The sequence below is a fragment of the Pleurodeles waltl genome, chromosome 5 (assembly GCF_031143425.1).
Source record: "Pleurodeles waltl isolate 20211129_DDA chromosome 5, aPleWal1.hap1.20221129, whole genome shotgun sequence".
NCBI classification, from domain to species: Eukaryota; Metazoa; Chordata; class Amphibia; order Caudata; family Salamandridae; genus Pleurodeles; species Pleurodeles waltl.
The window spans coordinates 1,765,441,799-1,765,462,742 of record NC_090444.1 but is presented as its reverse complement, the minus strand read 5'-3'; the positions used below and the strand labels follow the sequence as shown (position 1 = coordinate 1,765,462,742).

Below are 20,944 nucleotides of genomic sequence, written 5' to 3'. Positions count from 1 at the left end.
GGGACCGAGTTTAATGTGAGATTCCAAGATCTGAATTCTGGAAGGGTGTGAGATTCTCACTCAGATGTTCATTGTTACTCCATTGTGCTAACTTTATCACCATGGAGCAAAAATGAGCATCTGTTAAGGAGTGAATCAGTACTGAGCAACCCAAAGTGAACAACCCAACGTATGATCAAACAAAGGGATGCAATGTTAACTGGAAGCATGAATTATCTTTTGGCCGAATCTTACACAAAATTCTTCAATACATATAACTTAAAAATATTGCATGTGCAAAGGCACTTGATCCAGCATATAAAACGCAGGCTTACCAAAAACATTTCTTTTTTCCAGATTTTGTTCTTATTTCTGAAACATTTGGACGCTTACGGCTATCACTTGCTTCTGGCAGCACCATACTGCTTGAACTTGCTTGTATGCCTTCATGAAATAAAAACATAACTTACTATTGTGAAACCGTGTTCTTGAAATAATAAATCTAGGAAGTTTCTTCCTATCTTTTGATCCATGAGTCTTAATTAGGAGAAGAACATGTTAAACAATCTCTAAACCTTTGTCCCCATACTAATCATCCAAAGAACATAAACAAGTTACCTACCGTTAATTACACTCTTTCTGGTGGTTAATCTATCTAACTGCAGATTCCTGCCCTCATGAATACTGCCCAGGAGTCAGACTGGATCTATAGTTTTTTTTTTTTTTAAATGAGCAATTCCCGTACGTGCCGGTAGGTGGTATCATGTGGCTATGCATGGGATCCGTCACAGCTTCGAAGTGATGTCAGGGTTACAATACAACAGCCACCTCCATGCATCAACGTCTGTTTCTTTCTTATATCTGTCCGCTATGTCAGATGTGAATCCTCACTAATCAAATTGTGCCAGTGTGATGATCTACAATTGAAATCTTTTTAGTATGACTCAAAGGAATCCATTCCAAACTATGGGAAGGGGGGGTGGGTTGGTGAGGGATCTATATTTAGAGTATCCACTAGAAAGATCATTACTGAAGGTAAGTAGCTTATTATTCTGATGGATACTTCTAACCACAGCCTTCCTCACCTTGAGAATAGATACCAAAGCAGTACCTCATGAGGTGGTGGGTCTGTGGAATGATTGTGATCAGAAAATCCTACAAGGCTGAACGGGCTAAGTGCACATCCTGCTGGACCAAACTATCCATACAATCCATTTATGAACCTGTAAACCAATGCCCACGTTGCAACCTGCCAAATATCCACAAAAGGCACTCCATATGCCTGCACAGTGGTAGCAGCTTTGGCTCTGGTGGAATAACTCTTGCAGGCCTTCCAGGGGTTAATTCTTGGCCAGTCCATTGCAGAACTTTATATACAGGACAATTTATCTGAAGATGGTCTGTTTCTTTACTGCTCTTCTCCGCCCTCAAGAAACCCACATAGAACTGATCATCCATCCAGTGTTCCTTGGTGCGATCGATGTAGAAACTCAGAGCTCTCTTCGGGTCCAGGCAGTGGAGCTTATCTTCTACCTTGGAGGGATGCGGAGGAGCAAATAATGTTGGCAGGGTGATAGACTGCCTAATTTGGAAAAGCGTTAAAACATTTGAGAGGAACACTGCCTTGGACTTCATCACTAGCTTGTCCAGAATAAGGATATAGAGGCTTGCTGGATACAACATTCTTGCAGCTCACTCATTCGACAAGCAGCCTTGACCGCAATGAGGAAGAGTATTTTTAACATGAGAACCTTTAGAAGACAACTGTGCATTGGCTCGAATGGGACGCACATCAAGAACTAGATTGAGGTCCCACTAAGGCATCGCAAAGGGTTTCGGCAGAAACATATCGGTCAGTTTTTTCAGGAAACGCTTCACAAAAGATGATTTAAACAGAGATGGCTGATCAGGCAATTGTGGAAAAGCTGTTAAGGATCATAGATAACTTAACTGTTGCCAGATCAAGGCCTTGCTTGGCCAGGGACAAGGTGAAATGACAAACATCCAATACCTGGGCCTGTAAGAGTTGGACGTAATGGGAAGAACACTAAGCAACAAACTTCCCCTTGTGTCTTGCACAGATGGTTTTAGTAGAGGTATGACTTGCTGTCAAAATCATATTGATCACTTCAGAAGGGAGATCGAAAACTGTCAGCTGTCACCACTCAATCTCCAAGAATGGAGATGCAAGTTGTAAAGGTTCAGGCTGAGGATCCTGCCCTGCTGTTGCAACAGTAGTTCCTCCTGAAAATGCAGCCAAATTGGAAGACAGATGCTCATGACCAGACGTTTTGGGTGCCACATTCTCCTAGCCCAATCCAGAGCAGGCAGGCACACAGGAGTCCCAAGCACCAGTCTAACCGAAAGGCATTTCCAAGTCAGAACTGCATAAGGAACTTCAACATGGAAACTGCATGTTCTCTGCAGTGGCTAAAAGATCGAGCTAGGACTCTCTACATTGGCTCTGTACCACCTCTGAGTGTAGCCACCATTTCTGATCTGCTAGTCAATGCGGACTATACCCATCCACCCTGGCGTTTAAAGATCCTGCTTACTGCTGTGCAATCAGGGTGATACCATTACAAACCGGCCAGTTCCAGAGGCGCAGAGCCTCAGACCCTCCTGAAACAGCACCCATGACCCCACTCTACCCTGCTTGTTCCAGTGCCATAAGGTGGTGGTGTCTATGAGAACATGTTCCCAAACACCATTGATGGACGAAAGGAAGGCTTTTAGTGAAAAGCAAATCTAAAACAACTCTAACAGGTTGATGTGAAGGCGGGCTTCTACTGAAGACCAGAGACCTCTGATCTCAAACTCTCCCAGATAACCTCCCAAACCCAGCAACGATGCAACAGGCATGACTGTTCACTCTGAATGGGGCAGAGAGAGGGATATGCCACTGGTCCAGTAGCAGTCCAGCAGCCTTCAATGCAGATCTTTTGCAATCTCCACCAACACCTGGATGGAATCCAAGAGATTCCTTGGTGCTAAGCCCACTGACATTTCAGGTCCCACTGCACAGTCCACATGTGGCACCTGGTGTCATCCACCATGAGGATGCAGGAGGCCGAGAAGCCAAAGAATTGCTCTCACCGAGACCCAGGTCAAGGGCTAAAACCTCTCGATCACAGCCCGAATGTCCTGGACTCGTTTTCATGTCCAGGATGGGTACAATGTAAGGGAGCCTCTGTGAAAGAGCCAGGAGTGACTCATCTAGATGGCAAATCACAGCTATCTCAAACAAGCATTTGCAATGCAATAGGTCTTGCATTTGCTTGAGTTAGAGCTACTGGCGTTTAAATGCATAACTGGACTTTTCTTGCCACAAAAATTAGTCAACCCTGCTTCATATTCTGGTCTGCTCTGCCATATAATTCCAGTGGCCCTGCATCAGTAATAAGGCTGGGCACAAAAAGTTATTGTGCACATCCCAAGTGGTTAGAGAGCAGTGCAAGGCAGAGTGTGCGGTTTCCAGCCTGCCATAGAAAGCTTTAAATTATATGTTTGTGTCATAGTGGAAAACCCACTAATTGGCTACACAAGTTTAAGTACTGTTGTTGGCTGCTACTTCCTTTGACTTGTGTTACCCACTTGTGCTGTATAACAAGCATGTTTAATGAACAGAGCTCTAATTTATGCTTGATCAAATAAATGGCTGGACATAATAAAAAAAAACTCAACTTACAGGAAAAAAAAATCTTTTTTTGGGTGGGTTACAGAAAGGAACGCAGGTGTGTCAATTATTAAATAGTCTATTTTGCAGATTTGGACTAAAGAAGAATATTACAGTTTTTTTTCCTCCAGCTGACAAGATAAGTGGGTAAATTAACTGCGTTTCCAGTGGCTGAAGAGAGCGGAGCAGATTTGGAGGAGTGTCTAATGACCATCAAAGAGCACAATATAAAAACACCATCAGTGCCATTAACATCTGTGTGGTATGGTTTAAGGCTGAACTTCAATACTATTGTTTATTTTGGTCCTCCCTGCCTCGCCCTGATTTACACTGAGTCGACCAAATAAATCCCCTTTTGTAGTGCTGAGGAAATAAATTTTTATCCATTATCAATAATCCTACTAATATGGTCTAACAGGCTTGATGTCTCAACATCGATAAGAGCTGATCACTGCAACTGCAAAGTAAAAACTTGCCCGCCAAAAAAATATATGTGTTTGATCGCAATGAGAGTAAAAGCTACTTTTGAGACGTTCTCCATGTAGTTTGAGGCAACTGGCATATTTTAATACATAATCCAGGAGTTTGCACAGAGGAGGAAAGGCAGATTTCACTTAGACCGAGTCAAAACGCTATGGTTGACTGCGTCGAGGCATGCTGGCCGAAAACAATCCCTCCCACTGGTTTCTGCACCGCTCGCTGCCACGGTCCCTTCCTCTTTCCCCATAATAACTCTTGGCCTGATGACTTGTCCCTTCCAGCAGCTGGAACCCAGATGTAGTTTCCCTTGAAGATTGCTAGCTGGCAACTCACTGTAGTCAACACGTGCACAGCATAGGTTACTTCACATAAAACTTTTAAATTATGGAAAACATTATTTTTCCAAATGCCAAAGATTGCCACCTACATTGTACACTTAGGGTCATATGTACAAACACTTTTTCCCATAGACACAGAATGGGTAAAAACCTTTCCTACAGCTGGCCCTAAATCTTCAAAATAGATAGGTGTGTTTAGGGTTCTTCCTGTTTTCCTTTGAGTGTTTCCAATGTGGGTGTGATTAAGTCAGCCAAGCGGGAGCCATGTGGTCTGCTGACCCATTTAAATAAACTGGCAGAGTAAGCGACCTGCAAAGTCTGTGGAGCCATCTGGTAACTATGCGTTGTGATGGCCGACCAGGAGGAACCGTGGACATGTTGGTAAGGACAACAAAAAAAGAACAGGACCTGCAAAGCTGCGGAGCCATCTGGTAACCATGCGTTGCGGTGGCCGACCAGGAGGAACCGTGGACATGTTGGGATGGAGAACAAAAAAGAACAATGAGTGAAATCCCCTGGGCGTAAACCAAGCACTGAAAGGCGGGAGAATCAGAACCAATGCACCAATAAAACCCCAGCAGGTCTCAAGAGCACAACAAAGAACAAATGGTAATAGTGGGTGTAGGTAAAAGCCCATAGAAGTGATTACAGAATATCTTGCAGACAGCGCTGCCTAGGCTTGACCTAAAAATTGGCTGTCGTCTGGGGGAGGTCCACAACTGTGGCAAGTGCACCTTCAGCAACCAATCATCAAGGTAGGGAGAAGACTAATTTTTCAAAACTCTGAAGATGGGCAGGACCACTACCATCACTTTCTTTACCACCGAAGGAGTGCTGAAACAGCTGGAATGGAGCACAGAAAAATTGGGGTGATCATGGCCTGCTTGGAACCAAATATATAAGTCAAACAAGGACAATCTCATATGCCCTCAGGGACAAGGGTAATTCAATATACTAAATAAAAATAAAAAAAACAGTTGCCTGTGGGACTTATTTATGGAATATGTATAGTCTAACTTCAAGGTATCCAGTTGAATTGAATGATTAGTCTTATGCTGATCTTTAATCATATGAACGTTACTCAAGTCCCAATGCCACTTCTTGGTAGAAATGATATTGCTCTTCATATAAGATGTAGGCACAGACTATTCAATGGAACAGTGCAGACTACGCAGTGCTTGTATAGGTGAATATCTAAGAGTGATACAAATTTCACTGTACATATCTTTGGCTATCAACAATCTGGAACACAGTTCGTTTTGGAAGATTATATTAATTTATAAATTCTGTCCATGTGATTCTGTTACCACAGAACAGGTTGTCTGCGTTTTGATCCAAGCTCAACTGAAGAGTCTCCTCAGGACCAATGTTATCTGTCTAAAACACTTAGTGCATTGTTAAGTATCTGTACAGTCACGAACAGCCTCCAGAGAAACACATCCCTTTGGACATTCGCATTAATACAAAATTCATCAAAATTGTCCTCAAGTGGATGCAACCCGTTAATCCAGGATATGTGGTGCTCTACACCACTGCGTCTGTTGTCTCATTCATCAAATGAAGGAGGCTGGCCTGGTGTGTGGCAGACATCTATGGTGTTGGCACCTTATACCAGGCCCAGGCATTAGTAAGTGATAGCGTCTAGGAAGCCAGGGCTCTCAAGTGGTAGCTGTGGTGAGCATCCAAGACTTACCTAGGAGGAGTGTGAAGCACTTACAATATCACAATAGTCATACAGTAACTTATCACAAATGAAAGGAACCACACAATGTTGCAAAAATAAAGTACTTTTTAATAGTAACACTAAACTAGAATACTATAGGCAATCCCTCCTTTCTACAGGTACACACAAAATACACAGTTAAGTACTAGGAATTCGCATAAAAGCAGTAGAATTAGCAAGAATTAGCAAGAGCCCTAGGGGGAGCCAAACCATATACTAAATAGTGGAATGCAAGAATGGGTCCCCCATCCGAGGATATGGAGTGGTTAGCCAAGGGCTGGGAGAGTGCAGAACCCCAAGAGGTGAGTATCTAGAAGACCCCCAGCAACCAGGAGAGCAGAGGTAAGTTACCTGGTCATCCCATAGGCTAACAAGGGGACTTGGAATTGAAATAATGCAAGAACAGGACCAGGCCAGTGGAACCCAATGGTGGATTCCAGATGAAAAAGAAGGGGGCAGAGTCCAGTACATGCAGGAGTGTCCAGATGGGGCAGGCGGCAATGGCCACCCTTCTGTGGGTGAAGATTCGGGTCGACTGTGGTGGATGAAGTCCAGCTGAGGAGTCCAGGAGCTTCAGAGGAGTCCCTAAGAGCTGTCCCTCGCCGGTCGCCAAATTGCAGACAGATCAGTGGTCAAGAGGACCATCAACAAGCACCAGCAAATGCAAATTGGAGTTGAAGAAGATTTGCAGTGCTGAAGAGCAGCAGAAAGGTCCTGGAGACTCGACCCTTGGAGGGGAGTCCAGGCTGACCCTAAGAAGACAGGAGAGCCAGCAGAATCAGTCAGCGCCTCCACAAGAAACCCACTGGCAGCAGGCACAGTAAGTCGCAGTGAGGCCGAAGCAGCATACCTGAAGAGGAGTCCCACGTAGCTCAAGCAGCAGACAGGAGACTGTCCTTGCAAAGGTAGAGTGCAGGGGGCCGGGGCTACTTGGAGTCTGAAGATCCCTCAGAGCAGGAGTCGTCAAGCCTTGGTTCCTGCAACAGTTGCGGTGCACAGGGATTCTGTCCTGGAGGAAGAGGAAAGGGCTCATAGTCTTCCCAAGCTGGACAGAAGGCAAAGAGGACCCCTCAGAACCACCACCTGTGTTGGAGAGTCTTCGCAGGCCCAGAGGACAGGAGATCTAAGCAGCCGGACTTTGTTGCCTTAGGTGCCTCGTTCACTCCAAGGGTGATTCCTTCTTGCTTCTTTGGTGCTGCTGAATTCTTGCCGACCCCAGAAGATGCACAGCTGTGGAAAAGTTGCAAGTTGCTGACAGGAGCCGCGGAAACAATGTTGCAAGGAGGTCGTCTCAGGGTTGCAGTCTTGTTCGGTTCCTGTGGAGTCCAGCAGTGGTTACGGTGGCCAGGAGCAGAAGAGGTCATTGCAGCAAAGTCCTGGTGGAGTTTTGCATGCTGAATCTGAGGGCAAGGGGGTCCCTAAATAGCCCAAAAGGGGCTTGGTCACTCTGCACGGTGACCACCTATCAGAGAGAGTCACTGACGTCATCTGCCTAACCTGACCAGTCAGATGCTCCCAGGAGCCTCTGCCCATCTAGATTTCAAGATGGCAGAATCAAGTGGCCACCTGACGTAGCTCTGGGCACCACCCCTGGGGTGGTGATAGACAGGGGTCACTCCCCTGTCCTTTGTGCAGTTTCGCGCCAGAGCAGGGACCAGGGGGTCAGTGGACTGGTGTAAACTGGATTATGCAAGGCAGGCACCAAATGTGCCCTTCAAAGCAAGCCGTGGTGTGGGGAGGCTACCCCTCCCCAGCCTGGTAACACCTATTTCCAAGGGAGAGGATGTTGCACCCCCCTACCACGGGAAATCCTTCCCCTGCTTGCGCTGATCAAGTGGCAGGGGGGCAGAACCCTGTCTGGGAGGCTGCAGCAGCGTGAGTTGATCCCAGACCCTGGAAGACTGGTAGGAGCAACACTGGGGGTTCTCTAAGGAGCCCCCAGAGTGCATGGAACCATGCCACCAATATTAGCATCAGTACTGGAGTATGATTCCAACATGTTTGATACCAAATATGCCTAGGTTCAGAGTTCCTATTATGTAGCTGGACCATAGGTAGTGACCTATGGCTAGTACATAGCTAAAAAGCTTGCCCGCACGTACGAAGTCTAGGGGATTGGAACTGGAGCTCACAGGAGCACCTCTACTCATGCAGGGGATGCCCACACATGCAAGGACCTGCACCCTGCCCTTTGAGCTGGAAGGGTGATCATAGGAGTGACTTACAGTGACCTGGTTTAGTCACCAGTAGTGAAAGGGTCCATATACTAGGGACTTACAGGGGTACACCACTATGCCAACTGTGGGTTGCAAAGGGTACCAACACAACCACATTTAGAGGAGAGGGCACAATCACTTTAGAGTAATTTAATTTTTAAAAATGCATAACTTTGCTTGTGTACATTGGATTTTCATTGGTTCAACAGTATTTTAATCAGGTAAATATTCTCTATTTTTCTAAACATGTGCAGTGCATTTTTGTGGTGTTTTCTCTGTGATATTGTATAAGTTCTTGCGCAAATACTTTACACATTGCCTTCTAAGTTAAGCCTGACTGCTCAGTGCCAAGCTACCGGAGGGTGGGCAAAGGATAATTTGTATTGTGTTGTGTTGTGACTTACCCTGACTAGGATTGTGGTCCCTACTTGCACAAGGGTGTATACCTCTGCCAACTAGAGACCCCATTTCTAACACTGGGTTCTTAATATCAAGTGGTATCCTATGAAGTAAAAAGACAGACTGGGTCACCACATTGATTTTCCATCGTATCATTCATGGATCCAGAGTTATAAAAGTGCCTCCCTGATTACAGGGCGTAGGCCCACTCTCTATCAAACCCAGTTCTTAGAGATGTCCTAAGATGAAGCATAACACCTGGTGCTGTATGTGGACATCCTGTCCCACTTTCATGTGTGTCTTGGAGTAGGCCAGAAAGTATGAAAATTTACAAAATGTGGTAAATTATAAACCGGTAATGAAATCACTCTGATGTTTTTTGTGTGGAACAGGTTCTGTCTGGAGGTCAGCTCATCCTTGAGGTCCTACAGCCTCTGGTTCCCCACAGAGGATACTTTCCATGGTTTTTATGATTTGATACCCTTCACACTCCCCAGCATCAGTAGTATTTTAAATAACAGTAAATAGTATTAACATACCTGGATGACAGTAGTGCAGTGTTACACATTCTGTAATTAATTGTCCAAATGTCAAGTTGCAATGCTAATTTTTCAGTTGAGCCACCGGACAGTGCAGACTGCTTGGTTGCAAAAGACCAATTGTGGGCTTATAATCATACAAGGGGTTAGAGCTCACCCATTGTTTACCATAGATTGTCACTTTCATGTGCTTGCTTATCTGATGGCTTTGGCTGTTTAGCTTGCGTTTGTCTCAACTCTGGAACATAGGATCGTTACCCTCTTGACTGGCTGACTTGGGTCCTTCCACTACTCTCTTTCAGGGAAAACTTTAGATCGAGCCTAAAACACAGCACAAGCTGTCTGGTTGCAAACTACATATTGTCAGCTTACCAAAACTTAAAGGGGCTAAGAACCTGCCCACTACTTAACACTAGTTGGCTTTAATATCACTCTTATTTGCTAGCTTCCTATTCAATGGCTTCACTGTCCCATCTTGTGTTTGTTCCTCTCCTGAAGCATAACCTCTTTACCATTCTTTTAGGACTGGTGTCCTTCCACTTCTCACTTTAAAGGAACTACCTTTTAATTATTTTTGGTTACGTGCTCCATGAGAGTGCATGTGTTTTCCAGCTCTCCCATGCCTGCTTCTTCCCATCACAAACCCCAACTTGTGTGTGCTCCATTTCTTTCTCTCGTGTGCTTTCTCTCCCTTTGTGCGGTGGGTTGCTTTCTCTTCGCACTCTTCTTTCCCAAGCAAAACACCCCTACCCATCCCCTCTAGTTCTCTTCATAATGTACTGCCCTGCCTCCCTTCAAAACACCCCTATCCCAGTGTTGCTCCACCAATGTGCTTGCCCCCACACGACGAGTTGCTCTGTCCCTCATTTGTGGCGAAAGGAGCTGTGGTAGATGGTGGTTGCAAGACATCCATGTTAGTTGGCTGTCTGTCTCATTCTTAATTTTCTCTAACATCGCATCAACTTGCTTTCCAAAGAGGTGTTCATCATCCAAAGGCAAGTTGAGATGTTGTTGCACCTCCAGTTTGAAACCAGAAATGGGCAGCCAGGTGTGCCTACGAAGGAGGACACCAATATTGACACTCCAAGCAGCAGTGTCTGCTGCATCCAAAGCACACCTGATGTTGGAAATGATTTTCCCTTCCACCACCGACTCCTAATTCATTTTCTTATATTGGTCTGGGAGGTGCTGGGTAATGTCCTATTTCATCCCAGAGAGCCCAGCTGTACCGAGAGCGCAGACCCAATGAATTGGTGATTGGCCAATGTGTGGCAGACTGGGCGGTGACAGGTTTGCCCATCGCATCAATGTTTTTGATTTCTCAGTCAAGAAATGGAGCATCTCCTGTGGCCTGTGAATTAGTACGGTTTTGTGCTGCAAGTACAACCAGTGAGTTGGGTAGTAGTTGGCCCATGATGCAAGGCGGGTAAACGGGAGGATGCTATATATTTCTTATCCACCCTCAGCGTGATAACTCACTACTTCACTGGTTCCTTAATATGTCAAGAGCGGGCCTAAACATGTTTTTAAACATAGGCAAATACTGCATCGACCTATACGTGAATGAGAGGGCCTCCAAAAGAAAGTCTTCCTTCTCAGGCTGCTTATGCTTCTCCACCCTGTGAAATGTGGCTGCACAGTGGAGAACCTCATGGTATAAGGTGATGTAGTCTAGGGAGGAAGGCTTAGTCAGACAGAGGTCAAGATCAGTGTCAGCTGGGGGCTCCATGCCATAGTCATCCCAGTGGTCATCATGAAGGTGAGTCATATGATGAGTCATAAGGAACACAGGGAGATCTTGGTCTCCGCTCACCACCAAAAGGATGAGAACCCATAGGTAAATGTGGCATGGGGTCCACAGGCAGTAGTGGAGAGGTGGACCTAGTGGGGAGTGGTACAGGAAGTGGATGTGAAAGCAATGGAGGAGGTAGAGAAGTGCGCCTATTGTGGCAATGCTTCTTGGGCGTTGGCTCTGAAGGCTGGTTTAAGGACTGTTCAAAAGTCAAGTTCCTCTTTGGAGGAACAGGGTCCTTAAGTTTGTCTGAAGGCTTGGCTAGGATCCGATCGGTGCCATGCTGGATGTGAATATGCTGCTGCCTGGCTTCAAGCTCCTCATGCTGAAGGATCGGCTGGTCAAAATCCTCGGGAGAAGTGGAGGAGGCAGGCAAGGACGCTGGTCTTTTTGGAGCCGAAGATTTTCAATACCCTTGCGGCACCAAGCTGGGGTTTGAATCCAAGACGGGTCTCAAGGAGGTCTATGAAGCCAAAGCGAATGTAGTGGTCAAGGAGGAAGGTGCGAGGCTTGGGGGAGGACTTCGGCACTAAAGTGTGAGCAGGCGTCTGGTTCGATCCCTCTACTCGTGCTTACCATGGATTTGCAGAAGTGGTGGACCAAACCCCTAATGACTGGCCTGGAAGCTCTAACGTCCTTGGAGTGTGAGTGATGTCGAGGAGCTGGGACATCTTAGTGTGTCAAGGAGGGGATAGAGGCCCGAGCAGGACGTGGAACAGAGTTGAAGGGGGTACGAGATTGATCAAACTGGAATTAATATTGTAATCTCTTCTGTCAAGGAACAGATTCGAGTGGGCTCAGCGAGAACACCACAGGGTGTCGGAACTGGAACTCGAAGGGAGAAGCCTGAACCAGACAGCAGAGAAAAAGTAATCTAACAATAGAGCAGATGCCTATGCGCATTACCAGATGGAGTCACAATACCTCATGACTCAAAGACTTTGTTCAAGAAAAACAACTTTTACACCCCTGAGTCCAACACTAGATGGCAGGAGTATGCACAGCATGTGTACCTACAACTACACATACAACTAACATATATATCTTTTGCGTTCTGCTTATGCTTACCCACAGAGCATTCCTAAGATTAGGAAGTCATGTCAAAGTGGTCACATCCTTTCCTACCAGACGGTCATTCTCTGGAATGCTCTGCTTATTGGCCTTTGTGTAATGGGCAATTATATGTTGCTCGGCTTTCCAAATATATTCATCTAGCTTGTACTTCGGTGGGCTTCAGACTCCGCCCAAGACACCTACGGGCATGAATAAATCCATCAACTGTGAAGCCAAGGAGGTGAATGTACTATGACCTTGTCACTCCCTGGAGGCTACATAGCTCAGATTTCATTACATAAGGGTGTAAGGTTTAAATGGGAAAAATATGGTGAGCATCCAAACAGGAAGTAAGAGGGAGGTCCATAGATAAATCTATGAAAGATACGAAGAACGAAGAAGGAAAATGTTACTTACCACGAGACATCTGTTTGTGGCATGTAGTGCTGTAGATTCACATGCTGTGCATAAGCTCGCTATCTAGTGTTGGGTTCGGAGTGGTACAACTTGTTTTTCTTCGAAGAATGTTTTTGAGTCATGGGATCGAGTGACTCCTCCTCTCGGTGATAGTGTGCATGGGCATGGAGTCCTTTGTTAGACTGATTTCCAGCAGGCAGAAGTAAAGAGTGTATATATATTACAATATGTTGTAGTACAAGGAACACAGGCTTCTGGAGAGGCGGGAGGGCCCATGTGACTCTACAGCACTACATGACACGAACGGATATCTACTGGGTAAGTAAAATTTTCTGTTCGATGGCATGTGTAGCTGTAGATTCACATGCTTTGCATAGACTGTAAAGCAGTTCCCTCCCAAATAAGCAGCGGTTAGCCTGTAGGAGTAGCTTGAAATAATGTCCTAAGAACTGCATGGCCAACATTTCCCTGCTGATGGGCTAAAACATCTACATAGTAGCGTTCAGTAAATGTATGTGGTGTAGACCAAGTAGCAGCTTTACAAATATCTGCTATTGGAATGTTTTTCTGAAAAGGCCATAGAGGCACCTTTTTTCCTGGTAGAGTGCGTTCTAGGAGGTACTGGTAGTTGTCTTTTAGCTTTAAGAGAACAAGTTGGGATACACTTGACTATCCATCTAGCTTATCTATTCTTTGAAACTGGATCACCCTTGAGGCATTGAAAAGGCTACGAATAGTTGTTTTGAGTTAATAATACATAATACGTAATACATGAGAGCCCTTTTAACATCCAGTGTATAGAGAGCTCTTTCAGCGACTGAGTCTGGTTGTGGGAAGAAGACTGGTAACTCCACTGATTAATTAATGTGAAATGGCGAAACTACCTTGGGTAGGAATTTTGGATTTGTCCCAAGTACTATTTTGTCTTTATATTTGGAAGAAGGGTTCCTCCAAAGTGAACGCTTCTATTTCACTAACTCTTCTTAAAGAAGTTATAGCTACTAAAAAAGCAAGCTTCCAAAGAAAGGAATTGTAAAGCACAGGAGTGCATGGGTTCAAATGGTGGACCCTTAAGTCTGGTTTGTACAATGTTAAAGTTCCACAGAGGAGCTGGAGGAACTCTGGGTGAAATAACTCTTAAGGCCTTCCATAAATGCCTTAATCACAGGAATTCATAATAAAGAGACATGTCTGTTTTGGAGGTAAGCAGCTAGGACTGCTAAATTAAATCTAAAAGAAGAGTATGCTAGATTTGCCTTTTGCAAATGTAGTAAATAACAGATAATGTCTTGTACTGAGGGTTTAATTGGATCAATATTTTTAGGTTGACAATAATATACAAAACGTTTCTGTTTAGCAGCATAACACTGTCTAGCTGTAGGTCTGCGTGCTTCTTTAAGAATGTTCACACATTCAGAAGGAAGTTGTAAGCAGCCAAACTCTATGACTTCAGGAGCCATATCGTAAGATTGAGTGCTTTGGGGTTTGGATGTCTGATTTGACTTCTCTTTTGATTCAAAACATCTGGTCTGTTTGGAAGTTTGTGATGTGGACCCACAGACAGATCCAATAGTGTTGTGTACCAAGGCCGACATGCCCATGTGGGGTGTAGGAAGCTGGCCTGGTGTGTGGTGGGTACCTATGGTACTTATACCAGGTATCCCCTCTTAGTGAAGTGCATGCAGTGTCTAGAAACCAGGCTCTCTACAGGTAGCTGTGGATGAGCAGCCAAGCCTTATCTAGGAGATATGCAAAGCTCATGAAATACCACTGTACTCACACAGCACTTACACACATGAAAGAAAACACAGTTGTACAAAGCTAAAAGGTCATTTATTTTTGGCACAAATCTCCACAAAATACTAGAAAAGGTGACCCACCCTTACAAGATAAGTAATACACTAAATATATACACTAGTAATCAGAAACAGGCATAGAAAAGGATAGAATGGAAAACAGTGCAAACAGCAATAACCAATGCTGACCCTAGAGGGAAGCACAAACCATATACTAACAAAAATGTAATGCAAACAAGGTACCCCCACCTAAGTAAGTAAAATGTGTAGAGGGGAGCTGGGGGTAATCAGAAAACCAAAAAGGTAAGTAACACAGTACCGCCAGCGACCCGGAATGCAGGAGTAAAACACTGGATTTCCTCAAACCACCCAAAAGGATGAAAGGAAGAAAAAGAAGACACCCAGAAAAGACTGCAATAAAACCAGCAGTGGATTCCTGAAGACAGAAGACCTGTGAAGAGAGGGGACCAAGTCACAGTGGAGTCCAGGAGGAGTAGAGGCTACTACCCACCCAGCTATGGATGTAAGACTTGGTCGACGGTGATGAAGAAGAGGTCAGCACTGCAGCCCTGGAGCCGGAGGGGAGTTCCTGATGGATGCAGATGAAGCCCCACGCTGGAAGGAAGATTGCAACCGGGTGTCCGTGCAGGAATTCCTCCAACAAGCCTTGGCAAAGGCAAACTCGCTGTTAGTGGAAAAGAGGTGTTGCTGGGGACTAGTAAGGCCCAGTAGAACTCAAACCAGGAGGGGGAAATCACAGGGGAACCTCAGTGTCGCAGAGAGTCTACAGGAACAGAGAATGCACCCACAGGACGGGGACACAGGAGTCGCAGAAGAAGCCCAAGCAGCACTACAAAAGGGGATCCCACGCCGCAGGAGATCTACGCAGGAGGCTGTACTTTGCAGGATGGAGTGCTGGGGCTACACGTTGCCTGAAGATCCCTTGGAGGAGATGCAAACAAGCCTTGGCAGCTGCAAGAGACAGTGCACAGTGGTGCTGTCCTGCGTTGGAAGGCAAAGGCTTACCGCCACCAAAATTGGACAGCTGCCAGAGAGGACGAAGAGGACTACTCCGGACCACCACCTGTGATGCAGAATCCACGCAGCTCAGCAGGAGAGGGGATCCACACAGCCGGTCGTCGCTTGTTGTAGGTGCCTGCGGTTGCAGAGAAGTGACTCATTCACTCCAATGGAAATTCCTCCTTCTTCTTGTGCAGGCTGAAGAGTTGCAGTCTTCTGAGGCAGCACGGCGAGGGAAATGTTGCAAAGCTGGCAGGAGCTCTGGAATCAATGTTGCTGAAGAGTCCTTTCTTCTTGAAAGCAGCTTGTCGGGACCTGGAGGTTCCAGTTGCAGTCCCGGAGGCCAAAAGTCAAAGCAGAGGTTGCAGAGGAGTCCTGCTGGAATCGAGCAAACCAAATCTGATAACTCTGAGAGATACCCTAAGGAGCCCTGAAAGGGGGATTGGTCACCTACAGGTAAGCACCTATCAGGAGGGGGCTGACGTTACCTGCCTGGCCACTCATATGCTCCCAGAGTTTCCTGCAAACCTTGGAAACAAGATGGCAGAACCCAGTGACTCTTCGGAGGAGTTCTGGGCACCACTCCTGGGGTGGTGATGGACAGGGGAGTGGTCGCTCCCCTTTCCATTGTCCAGTTTCATACCAGAGCAGGGACTGGGGGTCCCTGAACCGGTGTGGATTGGTTTATGCATGAAGGGCACCAAATATGCCCTTCAAAGTAAACCAGTGGTTTGGGGAGGCTACCCCTCCCAAGTTATTCACACCTATTTCCAAAGGGAGAGGGTGTTACCTCCCTCTACCAAAGGAAATCTTTTGTTCTGCCTTTTTGGGCTTGATCAGATCAAGCAGCAGGAGGGCAGAAACCTGTCTGAGGGGTGGCAGCAGCTGGGCTGCCCAGAAAACCCTGTAAGACTGGTGGTAGCAATACTGGAGGTCCTCTAAGGAGCCCCCAGAGTGCATGGAATCATACTTCCAATATTTGCAAGAGTATTGGGGTATGATTCCAAAAAACAAGTTACCTACCTTTGGTAACGCTTTTTCTGGTGGATATATTAGCTACCTGAGATGAGGCGATGTCATCGTTGCGGCACCGTCACCCTGAGCCTGATAGAAATGCACAAACTGAGCCGACTTGTATGGAGCCGGAGAGCCCAAGGAGAACGCCATTGGACCCGTGGGACCAGCCGGTGCACCAGCAGGGGCCATAGCCTTATTAAAGATACTGAACATGGCATTCAGAAAAGCAACTGGATCCGCTCCCAGAGTCAGGAAGGAAGGAAACCTTTGATCTTTATGTGGCGCTTCGGTCGGATCCGGAACCTGAGCCACCGACTCCTGAACCCCAGGCGAAAAGTGAGCTGGATTACTCACCGGGGACTCGACCACCTCGATGAGTGAAGGGCGCCGGAGAAGCCTGAGGACTTTGAGGCTTTGGAGTTATAGTAGACTAACCTCCCACACCGTACGTCATCTAGATGGAGACCGAGATCAAGACCAATCTCTAGAAGAACGACTTCGAGAGTCGTGGCGGCCCCGCTTCTTGTGTGACCTCAACGAATTATGGGAAGACGAGTCCCTTGTCTTGAACCTTCGTGACATGTGTCCTTTCTTCGCTTTAGCTAAAACGAGCTTAGCTTCTCTTTCTTTCAGCACCTTTGGATTCATCCTTTGGAAGGACACACACTTCTACGTCGTGGTCAGAGCTAAGGCACCATAAACAGTCATCATGAGGGTCCGTGACAGACATACAACCCCCACACTGACGACATAGTTTAAACCCGGACTTCTTAGGAGGAGACATTGTAACAGGAATAATAAGACACCTTTGAAACAGTAGCTTCTCATCAAGAGCTAAGAGAAAACAGTTAGCGTCAAAGGCACGGAAAAAAGGGAACTGACGTCAGCACGCCAGAGAGGACCTCTTATTGCCACGATGACGTCAGACGGAGTTGCGTGCGGAGCCGTGCAATTGTGATGGTCTCGTCAACGTGAAGAGCTGGGAAGAAATTTTCCATCGAATGCTGGCGCATTGGCAGAATTCATAAGATGAGGAATCCTCAGGTAGTTGTATCCATCAGAAATGGAAACATGCCCAGGTTCGGAGTTACCATGATGTAGCTGGACATAGGTAGTGACCTATGTACAGTACACACGTAAAATGGCATCCCCGCACTCACAAAGTCCAGGAAAATGGATCTGGAGTTTGTGGGGGCACCTCTGCTAGTGCAGGGGTGCAGTCCCACACAGGTACCTGCAGCCTGCCCTCTGGACTGAGAGGGCCTACCACAGGGGTGACATTAGAGTGACCTGGTGTAGTGACCTGTAGTGAAAACGGGTGAATGCACCTGTTTCAAGCAGGATGCAATGGCAGGCGTGTAGAACCCTTTGCATGGGCTCCCTATGGGTGGCAGAATAACTGCTGCAGCCAATAGGGATCCCCTGGAACCCCAATGCCCTGGGTACCTAGGTACCATATACTAGAGACTTACATGGGGGGACCAGTATGCCAATTGTGGGAAGAAAAGGGTACAATTTAGATGAGAGAGCAAAACTACTGGGATCCTGGTTACCAGGAACCCAGCAGACAGTTAAACATACTGACAACAGGCAGAAAATGGGCGTAACCATGCCAAGAAAGAGGGTACTTTTCTACCTTGGGGCTACAAGAACTATGGTGAGTGAGGTTTGGTTCAATTTTCATTTTAGAAATGGTATGAGTGGGAGAGGCGGAAAAGCATAAGCAAATATCCCTGACCAATTCATCCACAGAGCATTGCCCTTGGACTGAGGGTGTGAGTATCTGGACACGGAGTTTGGCATTTTGAGTTTTCTGCAATGGCCTAGAGATCCATTTCTGGTGTTCCCCATAATTGAAAGTATTGGTGAAGTACTTGTGTGTGAATTTCCCATTTGTGGACTTGTTGCTGCATCCTGCTTAATAGGTCCGCTAACTGACTATCCATTCCTGGGAGTTATTCTGCCAGTAATTGAATGTGATTGTCCCTTCTAGCTCAGACAATTTGGAAGTGGGTGATTCAAAATCGAGATGAGATCCCCTCCACCCCCACAACCCCCTGTTTTTGCAGAGAATACATTGTCATATTGTCTGTACGGACCAATACAATCTTGTGTGAGATTCGTGTAAAGAATCCTTTGAGTGCCAAAAGGACTGTAAGCAGTTCAAAATAACTGATGTGATAAGTCTTTTGAATGTGATTCCATTTTCCCTGTATGGTGAGATTGTTAAGGTGAGCCCCCCTCAACCTGTCTGTAATGCATCTATTGTTAGGGTGATCTGAGGCACAGGGTCCTGAAAGGGCCGCCCTTTTGAAAGGTCGATGGGGTTCCACCACTACAGAGAGCAGTGAGTCTGACAGTCCAGCAACACTAGATCTTGAAGATGACCCTGTGACTGAGACCACTGTTGAAAAAGGCACTGTTGCAGTGGACGCATGTGTAGCCTTGTATGGGGAACTATGGCTATCCAAGAAGCCATCCTTCCCAAGAGTTGCATCAGTAGCTTCACTGTGTAAGTATGATTCTCCTGTAATTGAGAGATAAGAGTTTGAAAAGCTTGAATCCTTATTGGGTTTGGATATGCTAATGCTGACTGAGTGTTCAGATTTGCCCCCAGATAAGGCTGTATTTGTGATGGTTGAGGATAAGATATGAGGTAATTTATTGTGAACACCAAATTGTGTAGAAGATTGATAGTGTACTGAGTGTGTTCCTGGCACTTTGAATTGTATTGGCTTTTCTGAGCCAGTCATCTAGTTATGGGAAAATATGTATGTGTTGTCTTCTTAGAAATGCTGCTACTACTGCCAAGCATTTTGTAAATACTGTTGGAGCTGTTGTTACCCCGAATTGTAGTGCCTTGAATTGGTAGTTCTTTGCTGCAATGACAAATCTTAGATATTTGCGATGTGCTGGATGCATGGGAATGTGGAAATAAGCATCTTTGAGATCCAATGCGGTCATGTAATCCTCTTGCTCTAATAGGGGAATAACATCTTGCAGAGTGACCATATAGAAATGCTCCGAGAGTATATATAGATTAAGAGGTCTGAGATCTAAAATTGGTCTAAATGAACCATCCTTTTTGGGTTTTAGGAAGTAAAGTGAATATACTCCTGACCCTTGGGATGTAGGTACCGGTTCTACAGCCCCTTTGAGAAGAAGGTACTTCCTCCTTCAACAGAATGAAATGGTCTTGAGAAAGTTTGTGGGAACAAGGAGGAATGTTTGGTGGAGTGGACATGGGTTCTAGACAATAACCATATTGGATAATTGATAGACTCCACTGATCTGTGGTTATGTTGTACCATTTTGGATACAAGTTTACCAGTCTTCCTCCCACAGGAGATGTATGCACTGTGGGGATTTGTAAGAAGTCACTGTTTTGTTGAGGTGGAAGAACCTCTGGAAGCAGATATTTTACCTCTTCCTCTATTATTAGATCCTCTGTAAGAACCTCTGAATGAACCTCTGTCATAGAAGTGTGAAGTTCTGTTGCAAGCTGGATGGATCTATGGTTGTTTGAACCACCTCTAAACTGAGGCCTACAAAAGTGCCTCTAGTGGGTGTGGTATATAGTGCACCCATAACCTTAGCTGTTTTGAGTCTTTCTTAAGCTTCTATATGGTGGTATCCACTTCTGGTCCAAATATATGCTCCTTATCAAAGGGCATGTTTAATACAGCTTGTCGTAACTCTGGTTTAAAACCTGAACATCTTAACCATGCATGGCTCCTGATTACCATGCTGGGGTTGACCCCCCCCCCCCCTTGCTGCTGTATCAGCTGCATCAGTAGTGCATCTAATTGCGTTTTTAGAGATAGCCTGTCCGTCTGCTACTATTTGATGCCCTCTTTTCTGATGTTCCGGTGGAAGATACTGCAACATCTCTCCCATCTCATCCCAGTGGGCCCTATCATACCTCGTCAAGAGTGCCTGGGAATTTGCAATCCTACAGTGGTTCGCAGCCTGAGTAGCCACTCTTACCTGCTGCACCTAATTTTTTACTTTCCTTGTCTGGACGAGGAGCATCTCCTGTAGACTGACTATTGGCACATTTTCTTGTCGCACTTACAACTATAGAGTCAGGTGGTAATTGTGTTCTAATAAAAACTGGATCAGAGGGTGCAGGTTTGTACTTTTTATCAGCCCTGGGTGTAATGATCCTTGCCTTGTCAGGTTCCTTAAAAATGTCTGCAGCATGTCTAAGCATGCCTCGAAGCATAGGGAGACATTGGAACTGCTTGTGTGTAGATACTAAACAGAAAGTCTTCTTCAGTGGGATCTGTATGCATTTGTACGCTGTGATACGTCTCTGCCCTAGCTATCACTTGATTGTAAACAGTGGTATCTTCAGGGGAGATGGCCTCGCTGGGTATAAATCTGGGTCATTAGGGAGAATGGTTTCATGATCATATAGATCCCATGGGTCTACATCTTCTTGAACATCACTTGAGTCATCCCTATGAGGTGATGCGGATGATGTCTGTGGAGAGAAC

The 20,944-nt window shown here is 45.8% G+C and overlaps 1 protein-coding gene across 1 annotated transcript in view; it reads right to left on the bottom strand.

Annotated features, from left to right (window-relative positions):
* SDE2 (SDE2 telomere maintenance homolog) overlaps positions 1 to 20,944 on the bottom strand; it is a 153,304-nt gene that overhangs the window by 44,169 nt on the left and 88,191 nt on the right. Inside the window, exon 5 of the mRNA XM_069236176.1 lies at positions 315 to 423. Coding sequence (XP_069092277.1) covers positions 315 to 423 — 109 coding nt within the window. The remainder of the gene's footprint in view (positions 1 to 314; positions 424 to 20,944) is intronic.